The sequence below is a fragment of the Mya arenaria genome, chromosome 14 (assembly GCF_026914265.1).
Source record: "Mya arenaria isolate MELC-2E11 chromosome 14, ASM2691426v1".
In the NCBI taxonomy this organism is placed as follows: Eukaryota; Metazoa; Mollusca; class Bivalvia; order Myida; family Myidae; genus Mya; species Mya arenaria.
Window position 1 is genome coordinate 35,278,252 of NC_069135.1, and position 15,027 is coordinate 35,293,278.

General features: G+C 37.1%; 1 protein-coding gene across 1 annotated transcript; it reads left to right on the plus strand.

Moving 5' to 3' along the window:
* The first annotated feature begins 5,016 nt into the window (after positions 1 to 5,016).
* Positions 5,017 to 13,850, plus strand: LOC128217864 (uncharacterized). Its single transcript, XM_052925290.1, has 2 exons — positions 5,017 to 5,218; positions 11,160 to 13,850. Exons 1-2 carry the CDS (start codon positions 5,135 to 5,137, stop codon positions 12,024 to 12,026), a joined length of 951 nt encoding a protein of 316 aa, XP_052781250.1. The 5' UTR covers positions 5,017 to 5,134; the 3' UTR covers positions 12,027 to 13,850.
* Positions 13,851 to 15,027: the final 1,177 nt, after the last annotated feature.

The window sequence follows — 15,027 nt, forward strand, 5'->3', positions numbered from 1 at the left end:
GAGGGATTGGAGAAAGTTTGGTACACAGCAATGGAGAAGGGAGGGATTGGAGAATGTTGGGTACACAAAAACAGGGGAAGGAAGGGATTGGAGAAAGTTAGGTACACATCAATGGAGAAGGGAGGGATTGGAGAAAGTTTGGTACACAGCAATGGGAGAAGGGAGGGATTGGAGAATGTTGGGTACACAAAAACAGGAGAAGGAAGGGATTGGAGAAAGTTGGGTACACAGCAATGGGAGAAGGGAGGGATTGGAGAATGTTGGGTACACAAAAACAGGAGAAGGAAGGGATTGGAGAAAGTTAGGTACACATCAATGGAGAAGGGAGGAATTTGAGAAAGTTTGGTACATAACAATGGGAGAAGGGAGGGAGGGCAGAACATTGGGTACACAACAATGTGAGAAGGGAGGGATTTGAGAAAGTTTGGGACTCACCAACGGAGAAGAGAGGGATTAGAGAAAGTTGGGTACATAACATTTGGAGAAGGGAGGAATTGGATAAAGTTGGGTACACGGCAATGGGAGAAGGGAGGGCTTGGGGAAAGTTTGGGACACAGCAACGGGAGAAGGGGGGATTGGAGAAAGTTTGGTACATAACATCCGGAGAAGGGAGGAATTGGATAAAGTTGGGTACATAACAAATAGAGAAGGGAGTGTTTGAAGAAAGTTTGGGACACAACAACGGGATAAGGGGGTATTGGAGAAAGTTGGGTACATAACATCCGTAGAAGGGAGGGATTGGATAAAGTTGGATACATTACATCCGGAGAAGGGAAGGATTGGAGAAAGTTGTGAATACAACAAAAGGGTAAGGGAGGGATTTGAGAAAGTTGGGTACACAGCAGTGGGAGTAGGGATGGATTGGAGAAAGTTGGGTACACAACAATTGGAGAAGGGAGGGATTGGAGAAAGATGGGTACACAACAATTGGAGAACGGAGGGAAAAAAGAAGGTCGGGAACACACAAATGGTAAAAGAGAAGGAGAAAAGAATGATGGGTACATACCAATAGGAGAATGGAGGGAGATAAAAAAAAGAGGTTGGGTACTCAAAAATGGAAGTAGGGAGGGAGAGAAGAAATTTGGGTACACACTAATGGGAGAATGAAGAAGAGAAGAAAGCTCGGTACACAACAATGGGAAAGGGAGGGGAAACAGAAAGTTGGGTACACATAAATCAGACAATGAAGGGATATACGAAAGTTGGTTACACAATAATGGGAGAACGGAGGGATATAAGGAAGGTTGTTTCACAATAATGGGAGAAGGGAGAGCTGAAAGTTTGGGACACACACAAACAACAAGAGAAGGGAGGGATTTGAGAAAGTTGGGCACACACCAATGGAAGAAGGAAGGGAGAGGAGAAAGTTGGATATACAGCAATGGGAGAAGGAAGGGGGAGAAGAATTTTGGGTATACAGCAATGAGAGAAGGAAGGGAGAGAAGAAAGTTGGGTACACAACAATGGGAGAAGGAAGGGAGAAAATAAAGTTGGGTACACAACAATGAGAGAAGGAAGGGAGAGAAGAAAGTTGGGTTTGCACATGCTGGGAAGTCGGAAGCAACACCTTTGATTTCATGCAATGCTGTTTATACTTGACATGTAAGAATTCACATTGTTATTGTTCCTGCGACTTTCCGTCCTAAAAAGAAGGCAGTGCAATTAAAACTTGACTTTAAATAAACCGTTTAAAAACCGAAATAAAAGGACTATCCTGGGCGTATTCACCATGCCTTTCGTCGTCAAGCGTTTGGTTGAAAAAAGGAAAAGAGGAGCATGTCGAAAACGAAACGAGTAAGATGATCTTTATGTGGACATGATGATGAAGTTTTGGTATCGGTATGAGCGCGGTGGACATTCTTTCCTTTTTTGGCATTGATTTAGACGAAGGGAAACGAGTCTTTTCCGGTTAGCCTGATGATAAACAGTCGATATATTGCCATAGCCTTGGCGTCGTCGACGTCTTTCATGAACCGTCTTAGCAAACCGTTCAAGATTCTCAAATGAGACAATATGCACTTGTATAACAAGGCTCATAACTCTGACTCCACTAATTAATGAGTTATGTCCCTTTTATAATTAAACAACAGGCGAGCGTTTGCGTTCCGTCCGGCGCTCTCTTTTGTATATAAATTGCACCGAGTGTTCTGAAAACCAATTCGTATCTATATAGGGTTTTTTCTTTCACCATTAGCCTTGCAGATAAGCCAATAAACCACCTAACGCAGACAGAGGTTATCTCCAAAGGCGCAACCATGTGTCGAAGGTTTTTCAAAATAGGTCAATTTAACAAAAACAAATGTGACACGGTTACCGACTTACGAATCTTGTGTACCTTTCGATAGCAACAGAGGAATTTTCAACATTCGATGCCCAATTTGCTAGATGTTAGATTATTTGATTAAGGCCTTATTGAGAGACACACTTTCTACTTTCCATTTTTATTAAAACCTTTAAAGCACGAGCTTTATCGATAAGATGGACTTCAGGATCAAATTAATATATACGCCCAGGGCAGTGGAATATCAAAATTCATTTATTTATTTATTACACCACTCTGTTGCAGCCATGTCAATTCCTGAAATGATTATGTACATATTAATTTTCTGTAGAAATAAAGAAAAAAAAGGTTGGCTCACACTTTAACGATAATGGCCATAATGTGCAATAACTCGGTATAGGTACGGGATAAATATAATGATGCTTTTAATGTTCAAGGTCTAGCCGCGCCCATTGGCATCATCCGTGGTAACTCACTGAACTGTCAATCCAGGGATCGCAGGCTCGATTCGCCGCCGATGTACTAAAATATACTAATTGTCTTCCGGGAGGGATGGTAAATGGGGATCCATACACATGTGCACGTTAAAGAACCAGGTAAGCTCTAACCAGCGATAACTTCTGTCTGTGCACTATGCTTCAAAAACCTAAAATGACATGCAATCTTATCGTAGCACTCGCCTACTGGACAAGGCTCGGGCGTGAGTATAAAAAAGCTTACACCGCCCCGCCCCACCCCCATTTGCATCATTATGGCTTGATAAGGACTACAATAGCATTTATATTGCTGCGCAATATATTGCAACTCTAATATGGGCTGTTTCGGAAACGAGTGTTTGACCGCACATATCGTTGGGTACATTCCGGATACAAAGTATCTACCCCACTTTGCGGGCGCTTTTTACGCGGTAATTTTGAATAATTCTTAAGCTTTCAGGCCATAATAAACACACCGCTATTTATATATCAATAAGGATTTGTTTTCAAAGCAGTAAACAGGTAAAACAAACAGTCCCTTAATTTTCGATATTTTCGATATTTACATTAAACTTTAATCTTTGTGACAAGAAACTGCAAGTAGAACCTTATAAGAAAGTGAAATATTATATTAATAAGGCATTTGTACCTTTATATTCACCAATTTATAGCAAACAGGTACCTTTGTATATCTGCGTTACTTTATTATTTTTTACAAGAATAATCATACCAATTACACTATTCTTTTGTTAGGACTCCCAGTTCTTTGACTACATGCATATGTTTTCACCCTAGGTCGAGTTTAATTTGCAGAGAAAACGTTAATATTTCTAACAAGAGTCAAACCAGTCTGTCATAACGTAAATATTGCTCAGAAGAGTCAAACCAGTTTGCCAGAACGTGAATAATGCTCACAAGAGTCAAATCAGTTTGCGAGATCCTAAATATTTCTCACAAGAGTCAAATCAGTTTGCGAGAACGTAAATATTGCTCACAAGAGTCAAACCAGTTTGCCAGAACGCGAATATTTCTCACAAGAGTCAAACCAGTTTGCCAGAACGTGAATATTGCTCCCAAGAGTCGAACCAGTTTGCCAGAACGTGAATATTGCTCCCAAGAGTCGAACCAGTTTGCCAGAACGTGAATATTGCTCCCAAGAGTCGAACCAGTTTGCCAGAACGTAAATACTGCTTACAAGAGTCAAACCAGTTTGCCAGAACGTAAATACTGCTTACAAGAGTCAAACCAGTTTGCCAGAACGTATATATTGCTCACAAGAGTCGAACCGTTTTGTCAGAACGTAAATATTGCACACAAGAGTCAAACCAGTTTGCTAGAACGTAAATATTGCTCACAAAAGTAGAACCGTTTAGTCAGAACGTAAATATTGCACACAAGAATCGAACCAGTTTACCAGAACGTAAATATTGCTCACAAGAGTCGAACCGTTTTGTCAGAACATAAATATTGCACACAAGAGTCGAACCATTTTGTCAGAACGTATTTATTGCTAACAAGAGTCGAACCGTTTAATTAGAACTTAAATATTGCTCACAAGAGTCAAACCATGTTGTCAATTATGCACATGGGTACTTAAAGCTCTCCGGAGCACGATTTCCAGGGTTGTATGACAATATAAGACTTTGTTCGAATATGGTAGATGCAATCGAAACTCCTGGGCCATTTTCCATCGAAAAAACCACGGATGTATGCCAGTACATCAGATGAAGTAGTTCGTAATTTTAAATACTAGTATCGATTAACAGAAATGTTTAACGTGTATTTTATATTACTTAGTTTTAATTGATTGCCAATGAAGTTTAAAATTGCATAACTAATTGAGATTCCCAAGAGTAAAGTCTTGAAGTTTAACTGCTAAATTGAAATTACTACGCGATATATTTGCAGCGTAGTTAAACTGGATATATTTCTGACATTGTAAACCGTCCATATACATCCGAGGTTGTTTTTGATGGAAAATGGCCGAGGAGTTCGGAATCAGGTAGATGCTGTGTCAATCATCAGTAAATTGGTCAAATACACGTGCTGTGAACACCATGACCACAGTTTTTCCGTGTCGACGCTTTGGGGCCGCCATGTCGCGGTTTCCGTGTAAAACCCATAGCGATACATAAAAGACGGAAACCTCCATACAAAACCATATTCACATTGACATAGTTCATTACGGTGTGAATTTGCATATAAAGCTTAGAAGCGCACCCTGGTTGTTCCTGTGACGCATGGTCGTTCACTGATAGCAGGGTATATTTGGAAATTAAACATGGTTAAAAAGGACAAACAGAACAGACTAAAGGCAAAAACAAGGCCGAGGTGATGTAACGATTACACGTTCCAATTTTGCATCACCAATTTAAAAATGGAAAGGAAAATTAAAGATGAATTTAGACTGAGGAAATTTGGATTTTCGCATTTTAGCGCCGACTCTTTGGTGCTGTCTCAGGTGGGCAAATCGTAAATGTTGCTTTTGTTTTAAAGTTTAAGCTATATTTCTGTTATCAACAAATTCAATTTGGTATGACAGTATGTCGACTTGTCAGCATCGAAGTAATAGAATGTGAAATAGCGGATGGATGTTGATATTAAAGCTGCTCTCTCACAGTTTTACTGCTGTTGACGTCCTTTTTATTTTTATTTGTCTTGGAATAAACCATTTTTTTTCGTAAATGTCTCGATACCAGTTATTCTAGACTGGTGTCGACCGATCAGATGATGATGATGATGATGATGGTGATGGTGGTGGTGGTTTTGGTGGTGGTGGAGGTAATGATGATGATGGTGATGATGATGATGATGATGATGATGACATTGCTGAAGTTAATGAAACCTGTATTTGCAACACTTATACAATACATGCACGCATGGGTCAGTCCGCGAGACAAGTTTAAGACAATGAGACAGTTATTTTTTGCTGTTTTTTATGGAATGTCGCCGCGATTCAGCAAAAAAAATTATGTAAAATTATAGATAACAAATACAATTCTAAAGGCCAGTTAAGCTATGATATGATATGGAAGTTATCAAAAAGAAAATATTATCAAAGTTTCGAAACACATTTACAACCTTGAAAGTAAGAAATAAAATACATTAAAAAAGAGCTAAATAGTAAATACAAAAAGGAAAACAAAGAGTTAAGACCCACTGCTTGATTCGATCCCAGGTTCTGAATTGTAAAACGAGGCCTTGGCTGGTATTCAATCCTGGCTTTAATTGGATCTAAGAACGATGTAGCTAATCGGATTACATGTAATTAATAACTGACCAATAGAGTGGATGAAGTCAATGATGTATGACCATAACGTTGAGTATTGAATTCCTCCCTTCACCGCTTAACCACTTCGATGTTATGAAATAGCGTAAACACAAAGTGTATTTCTATCGCAAAATCGCAACATTGTAGCTTAAGTTACGTATAAAGAGAACACATTTTTGAACGAACCCATATTTGTTGACTCTTCGCTAACAAAGAATTGTTCAATTATTGTTATTATTCTCTTTATTTTCATCCGAAAGTGATTAAAGAATATCAAACAAACAAACGGTCATATGTACAGTATATACAGCAATACATATTACATATTAAATATACTGAAGCTCAAAGTTGTTACACTATGATGACGATGTAAATGAAATAATATTGTAAGATAAAGCATATACTTTAAAACTGAGCGTATATTTTCTGTGTTTTAGGCTATAAGAATAACGTGGTGTACAATGGACTAAGTGTTACATTATTTTTAAAGCTGTCGTATAAGTTTTCAAGATAATTTAAAGTTTAGTTTTCGGAATATGACCTACTAACAGACTGACCAAAGTTGAGGGCGTAGCTTTAAACAGTACATGATGTATGATATGAAGGTAGTGGAATGTCACTAATGTACTCCAGCTATCAGCACGGTGTCGCCACATGCACCACACATGATTTGTGCGTCAGTACTCAGGGGCGTAGCTAGGCCTAAAAACCCCGATGGTTCTATGTTAGTTTGGGGACTTTTATATATGTGCTTTACACACACTTGATTATATTTGCAATGATTACAATAAAATCGAGAAACACACCCTGTACATAGTTTCATTAAACACCAACATTTAGTTAAAATAAAACAAAGTTTTGAGTTGTTAAAAGTGTTTGAGCAGCTAATAGTTTTTATTGCATCTTTGGGTTATTTAAATGTTGTCATTTTTCAAAAATACTGTAGGCGCAGGCCTACAAGGCCTATAATTTTATGTAGCTACGCCACTTGTACTGATATCATTTGTACCATAATTGTACTCCGAAGCCTGCTTTAATGAACACCTAGACGATGAATCGTGAATATGGGATAGTTAAACCATTGTCATTTCAACACGATCTCACGGTGAACCAGGCACCGATAATAAATTGCATAACTCTGTTATATTATAACATGTTATGAAATATATCGATTTCTATTAATTGCCTGTATTTATTGCCTATTATTATTTATTTGTTTGAATTCTCAATTAACAAATGTAAATTCATACAAATTACAAATATGCATTAGCGGATCCGGGAAGAGGAGGGGGGGGGGGCACCCGGAGCGCACACCCTAAAAAGTTGTTTTTTTAATTCAATATAGCAGAAAAAGTAATATATACACCCAAAATGCACCATTTCGGACTTAAATTTTTTGTTTGTTTGTTTGTTTTTTGCAAAATAAAACCCTGCCAACATTTTAAACTAAATAAATATAGATTCTGGGAGGTAGAGGGGCATGTTGCCCCCTCTAAATAAAATCCTGAAAACGCCCCTGATATGTGTGTATCTTGATAAACAAAATGATAAACAAGTAAGAAGTAGGCTACGGCCCTTAAATGTTTTATGTCATTAATTAAAACACACACTGATAGAATACTAATGAACTTGACCGAAGGCATTTCAATTAAAGCTGCACTATCACAGACTGACCGATTTGACAACTTGTTTCACTGTTGTCTCTTAATCAGCTGATTTTGGCATCAGTGTGTTCAAATCAGTCACATGGGATTGTTTGGAAATTTTCATAAAACATCAAATTTCAAACGTACTTACATGAAAACTGCGATCTGCTCTTTTGTCCTTGGTTTCCAGACATTACCGCAAATAATGGCTCATTTTAAGAAACAAATGTTGTAAAAGAATCAATTTGTGAGAGGGCAGTTTTAAATGGATACTTTGTACAAATAAAGAACAAATAGATTTAGGTTCAGAAAGTGGGGGATGCAAGTCAAAAGGTTAAGCCCTAAAGATTTGCCCCCTCAAGTACAAATCCTGAAACCGCCCCTGATATGTGTGTAACTTGATAAACAAATGATAAACAAGTTAGAATTGGTCACCGACCATTAAATGTTTAATGTTAATACTTAGAACCCACACCAATAGAACACTTATGAACATGACCGGAGACATTTTGATTAAAGCTGCACTCTCACAGATTGACAGATTTGACTTTTTTTTTTTTTTTTTTTGTCTCAGAATCAGCTGATTCTTTTGGCATCAGTGTAAATCAGTCATATAGGATAACACACAATAAAGCAGATCTCAATTGTTTGGACATTTTCATAAAACATCAAATTTCAATCGTATATATATGAAAACTGCGATCTGCTCTTTAGTCAGCAGACTATTGTCTTTGGTTTCAAGACATTTACGCAAAAATGGCTCATTTTAAGAAACAAATGTTTTAAAAAGAATCAATTTGCGAGAGTGCAGCTTAAAGGGATAACTTGTCATATATATATGGTACAGTGTCACATGTAAAATATAAAATAGTCCGCATGGTTTCAGAAAGAGTGTTGAAGCCTTCCATAAGTCCCCCCCCCCATCTGTGTATAGATCATAACTTATGTGTATATATATGGCTTTATTTCTACTGCTGACTGCTGTCTATCAGATCTAAGATATGATATCGAAGATATGAATAAATTGTTGCGGATGTCACCCCTCTGCCACCGTGAATGTGCCACCTAGATACCTTATCAAAATGCATTTGTATTTTTCTGGAAATTCCTTTATAGAAAATGTGTATGATTTTTGTCAAAATAATCAGTCCTACTCAACAATGTCTTGAAGTGTTGTGGTTATTGCAGCTATTTTAAGAAAAATATGTGCTTTTTTGTAACCAGGAAATGAATTAAAATCGCTAGTTTTCATTATCTAATTGAATATTTGTCTTATTTGAAAATATATTATCAAGAACTCACAAAACACACCTAACTGGCCGTCAACGAGTCTTCTGACGGGAAAAATAGTTGAGTTACTGTCTGAGTAATGTTACTTAAATATTTGTGTGAATCTCAGCTAAGCTACCGCATTGAATGTTTCAGCACAAGAAAGACAACTCATAATAAAATAAAATAGTTAAAGTGACACTCTTATTCAAAATCAATACTTACACATTGTATAACAAACATAATTTTTGAGTGATAAACCTTTAACTACTTACTAAATAATGCATTTATGGAAACTATTAATTACTAATAACAAAATACTAACCGTGTATTCAATAGCTGAAAACGCAAAAAGATTCAATGATTGGTGAATGCTAAAATATTTATTGTGAACTACTGTCGTCTCATAATGTAGAAATGCCGTGTTTTCTGTACCTTTCTTTCTTAATAAACACTATATCCTTCATAAAAAAACATTGTTTTCGATCTGTTTGGGTATATTAAAACAATTGCATTAATTGTGGAAAATCTTTAAAGGTGCGCCGACTCCTACTCCCTAACAAGGTATTACAGTACCACTGTTAATACGATTGTTTAAATTTACCCAAAATAATGGATTAATATCGAAAGCAGTGATGCTTATGAAGGATACTGTGTTTTATTCGAAAGAAAGGTGCAGAAAACACGGTGTGTCTAATTTATGAGATGAGAGTTGATCACTGTATATCATTTAGCACACACCAATTATTTAACATTTTTGCGTTTTCAGCTATTAAATACACGGTTACATGCTTGTTATCAGTTATTAATATTTTCCGCAAAAGCGTTATTTAGGAGGAAGTAAAAGGTTTATCACTCAAAACTATTCGTTGGACAAGCGTATGTATTGATTTTAAATACGAGTGTCACTTTAAAAGTTATTATTTCCTTTAAGTACGCCTTTATGGACATGGAAAAAGATAACAACCTTGCTTTATAGTTTTCTCCTCAGATATGACAATGCTTTTGACGATTTTATGGCAATGGTAGACTTGAGACAGGGAAACATCAGATATGTCAAAATAATGAAACAGTATCCCTGAACCCTCATAATTGTAGCTAATCAAGCGGCGAGCCCCAGATAAATTCAAGGTTGTTTTTCAAGGTTGTTGTTATTGTTGAAAAATAATGCTAAAAATGCATTGGATTTTATGTTTATTTCTTTGAAAAATTAAGTTCAGTTTAGTGTTTGCCAATGAGAACGCAGAAAAGTTTCGATTTTTAAACACCCAGAAAGCCTATGAATAAAACAAACGTTTCAGATCCATAAAGTCATTAACTGGTAATGCTTTTGTGGCCTTTTTAGAGGTACGCTCATGATCGCTTACTAGTACAGAGAGATTCGCGACAACACTAATCAAGTTATTATTTATTTTTGCTTTATCAAATATCGACATGGAGGCTGCGCTCAGCAAATGCCAATTGTTTAGTTAAGACAAATTGACCGATACCTATAACCAGACATTTGAATCTTGTGAAGTGCATTAAAACACACCTTAAGACATTGTGTTGGATTCTTCTTTACATATTGTATTTTAAGGCCCAATTACGTGTAATGAAATTAAAACTTGTCTGAAAACTTTAAAAAAAAAACACATATCAAGGAGATAAGCTAATTCATGATTTTCGTTGATATAGAGATAAAGCGATACTGAACATTGAAGAAAATGGAGGGGAAAATTGTGGCTTAATTTGTCAAAATTGAAGCGATTTGATATACTAGTTTAATGTTGTTTTTTATTTAAAACATGCTTAAGAACAAAGTATCACTTTTATCAAGAGGCGTTTTCGTCTTAAACATTTGATACTTATTATTACCAGCCAATTATTTTATTATCAAAAAATATTTTCACTATAAAAGGCAAAAGCACCAATGAACTCGAATAACTGATTTCTTCAAAATTTTCGAATTTAATTTGTTTACCAGCGCACTTACTATTGATATTCTAACTGCCGTAGGTATAAAGATATCACAAAAAGGTATGTGAGATACTGAAACAGATGTTAAAATTGTACTTTATAACACATAGTTGCATTCCTGAATAAATACATATATCTGGATAACAAATAGGAACTATTAAACATATGCTAATCTTCGCAAGTTTACATTTATTGTCGGCGCCAGGACTGCGCGTCATCGTACTATTTGATGTTAATCTGTTGTGTCTATGTTGCAGTGGGATATCCCGGCGCCTGTTTACGTGGTGTACCGGGTGTTGGTGTCCGCCTACTGCGTGTTCGCCTTCACACAGCTCTTCGTCACCGCTCAGGACCCTAACCACAGGCTGATGGCTTATCTCACCGTATGGACATACCTTCTGCTCACTATTTACTTTGTGTCTTCGTTGCTTGTGACGTTATACAGAACGTACATCGGACGTGGACGACGTCAGTCAGTATCAGAGACGGTCAGCTTCGCTAGACAAACGGACGCAAACGTAAACGCTGTCACACAAAATGGCTACAGAAATCCAGCCTTTAACGATACAGAGAAACAGTCGAGAGCCGTTGTTGCCTCCAGTGCTTCGTTTCAAAATGGAAAAATTAATAACATAAGCGTAGAAACGTCAGTCTCTACATTGAACGAAGTTGACGCAACAGTGTGGTACATGAAGATTACTTGGCTGATTGGAGATTGTGTATACGTTTTTGCGCCAGTGGTGACCGTGGTGTACTTCGGCGCCCTCTACCCCGCCATTGGTCACACAAACTACGTTGACGTCAACGTACACGGCGTCAACAGCGTTTTCGTATTTATTGACGCTTTTATGGTCGCCCGCCCCGTCCGGCTTTTACACGCGATCTACCCAGTATTTTATGGCTTGTGCTATCTTATTTTCAGTATTATTTACTGGAGCGCTGATAAGGTAAATAACGTACTCTACAAGAACGTTTTGGACTGGAACCAGCCTGGACTTACGGTTGGTGTCGTTGCAGGTCTGACGTTCATCGTTATTCCGCTGCTACAATTGCTACATTACGGCATCTATCGGCTAAGATTGATCATGTACAGGCGGCTATATGGACGGGAGTTTAATGACTGAAGACCAGTCGGGTTTCCTGTCTTGAACATGGGGTCCGTCCGTTTTGAAAAAAAAACGTTTTTGGAGTACAGCGTTCTCAAATTAAATTGTGTACATACTGAACACTGTTGCATAACAATTCTATCGGTGACAGCGATCACGCTTGATTGCATTCTGAACTCCTCGGCCATTTGTATCGAAAACAACCTCGGATGTAGGCTGGCACATCAGTAGAAGTACTTCGTAAAAAACTATAAACAGATAATAAGTTCATAAGAATGTTAATTTCATGCTTCAAAATGACATGGAACGAACTGCAAACAAACCGAATTGGTGTTCACTTACTAAAGACCTTTTTTGTTTAGGTTTATTTGACGCATGGTTTTATCAAGAAATTGGTAATTATAATATTGGTTGAATTATTTTTGTCATTAGGCCTAAAAATGCTTTTGATTCAGGTTACCCGACCATACATACGAAATAGGCGCCGATCCTACTGTTTTTATAGTTAGTTGTTAAAAAAGAAGAGATATACAGAAGATAATTATGACACCATTCTCCAATGATGACAATAACTTTCTTATATAATGCCCATTAAAAAAGCCGACCTACCCTACCTGTTTTTGAAAAGGATGTAACCCTAACCAAACCATTTTTTAGGCTTCAAGTATAAGACTTCAGCCATACTTCAAAATATTGAGTGTTAAAAAGTTCCGTAAGTCTATTTCGAAATTGCGGTTATCCTTACACAGATTAAGCATTGAAACAGGTAGATGGAATAGACCGCAATCAAAACCATTAAACGAACGTGTATGTACCATTTGTAATTTATTAGAAGACGAGCATCATTTTGTTTTAGAGTGCACATTGTATACTAGTTAGATATTTACATATTTACCTAGGTATTATATAAAACGTTCCAGTAGGCCTACTTTATTGGAACTTTTAAAGCTGCTCTCTCACAGATATACCACTTTTACAACTTTTTTTTTGTCTTAGAAAGAGCAAAGTTTTGCGTAAATATCTGCAAACCAATGATAAAATATTGCTGACAAAAATCAGATCGCAGATTCTCATATTTCCGTTCGAAAAATAATGTTTTATGGCTTACACCGTTAAAAAAGGTTTAAGAAAAATGCATAAAACATCAAGTTTTGAACTTAAATATAAAAATCTGCGATCTATTTTTTTGTCAGCAGTCTTATATAACTGGTTTCCATGGATTGTCGCAAACATTGTCTCTTTCCGAGACAAAAAATAAAAAAAAAGTTGTGTAAACGTTCAATCTGTGAGAGTGCAGTTTTAATTTCGAAAATGATGCATTTTGAAAAAAAATGTAAGTGTGTATATTTTTAAAGCATTTGAATTAAGAAACACTACGTTAAATTCCATGTAATTTGTACAGGTTTGTTGTAATTGTCATTTATTTGTTTGTTAACAATTACACAGTAACTTAATCAAGTGCTCTTATGAAAACAAAGATAAGTATTAACTATTGGTGCAACTCCATGTCCGCATGATTATATATTTATTGTTATGATTTATTCATACAATCGTTTTTGCATAAATTGTGTTTAGTATGTCATTGCTGCTTTTGCCGCCATTGTATATTTACATGTTTGCCAGATGGGTCTGTGACCTTCTTGGAAATAAATGTTTTGTTCTGTTCTGTTCTGTCCTATAATAAAGGGTTGCTAGTCGGCTAGCTTGTGACCACTATAGTGACCGCTGTCGGCTTACTAAAACATCAAATGTTTTTGTTATTCGTATAAAAATTTATCTTGCTTATGGAACGGAGTTTGAGTCAGTGATAAATATTTAAACAAATAAAAGAAGATAATTGTATATATTTTTTTTGTCTCATTTAGTACATTTACAGTCAATTGATCGTTGACCAACGTAGGGCTGCCAGATAGGCCAAATATGGCTATGGGCAAACATCAATTGTCACAGACATGATGCAGTCTTTACAGTGACGTAGGCATGGTCATAGAAGAATAGATAACAGGCTCCCTCGTACAAAATAACACATAACCTAATAGTGTATCCATCCCCATCTCTGGCTACCTTATCTCACTGACAAGACGAGCTTGACATGAACACAACTCCTCTTACAGATAAGTATAGCACACAACCTTATAGCCTTCCCCATCTCTGGCTACCTTATTCCACTGACAAGATCATCTCGACATTTTCACAGCTCCTCTTACAGATAAGTATAGCACACAACCTTATAGCCATCCCCATCCCTAGGTACCTTATTCCACTGACAAGATCATCTCGACATTACCACAGCTCCTCTTACAGATAAGTATAGCACACAACCTTATAGCCATCCCCATCCATAGGTACCTTATTCCACTGACCAGATCATCTCGACATTACCACAGCTCCTCTTACAGATAAGTATAGCACACAACCTTATAGCCATCCCCATCCCTAGGTACCTTATTCCACTGACAAGATCATCTCGACATTTTCACAGCTCCTCTTACAGATAAGTATAGCACACAACCTTATAGCCATCCCCATTCCTGGCTACCTTATTCCACTGACAAGATCATCTCGACATTACCACAGCTCCTCTTACAGATAAGTATAGCACACAACCTTATAGCCATCTCCATTTCTAGGTACCTTATTCCACTGACCAGATCATCTCGACATTATCGCAGGTCCTCTTACAGATTAATTTTGCCACCACCGACTACTACACATTCTCTTTCCTCCCAAGAGCTGTCTTCCATTGGAACAACCTCCCACCCAACATAGTGGCCTGCCCTACCCTGGAGCAGTTCAGTCAGGCTGTCTGCCAGATTGAACATGTCTCGCCACAGGGAGCTATCAAAACTTTTTTACTTTTTAACCTAATCTGTATCTCCATATTTCAACTTATAAAAAATACTGTTTCTTTCACAACTTTTACAAACATTCCTGCAGCTTGACGCGCAAATTTCTACTTCCCAAGTAAGGGTATGATATTAATGGAAAATGGATGGACAGAACAAGACGATGCTAGTTG

What these genes read in the sequence shown, in the direction of transcription:
- LOC128217864 (XM_052925290.1), top strand. Translation starts at nt 5,135, where the DNA reads ATGGAAAGGAAAATTAAAGATGAATTTAGACTGAGGAAATTTGGATTT. An exon ending in ACTCTTTGGTGCTGTCTCAG is followed by an intron (nt 5,219 to 11,159) that starts GTGGGCAAATCG and finishes TCTATGTTGCAG; the next exon opens with TGGGATATCCCGGCGCCTGT.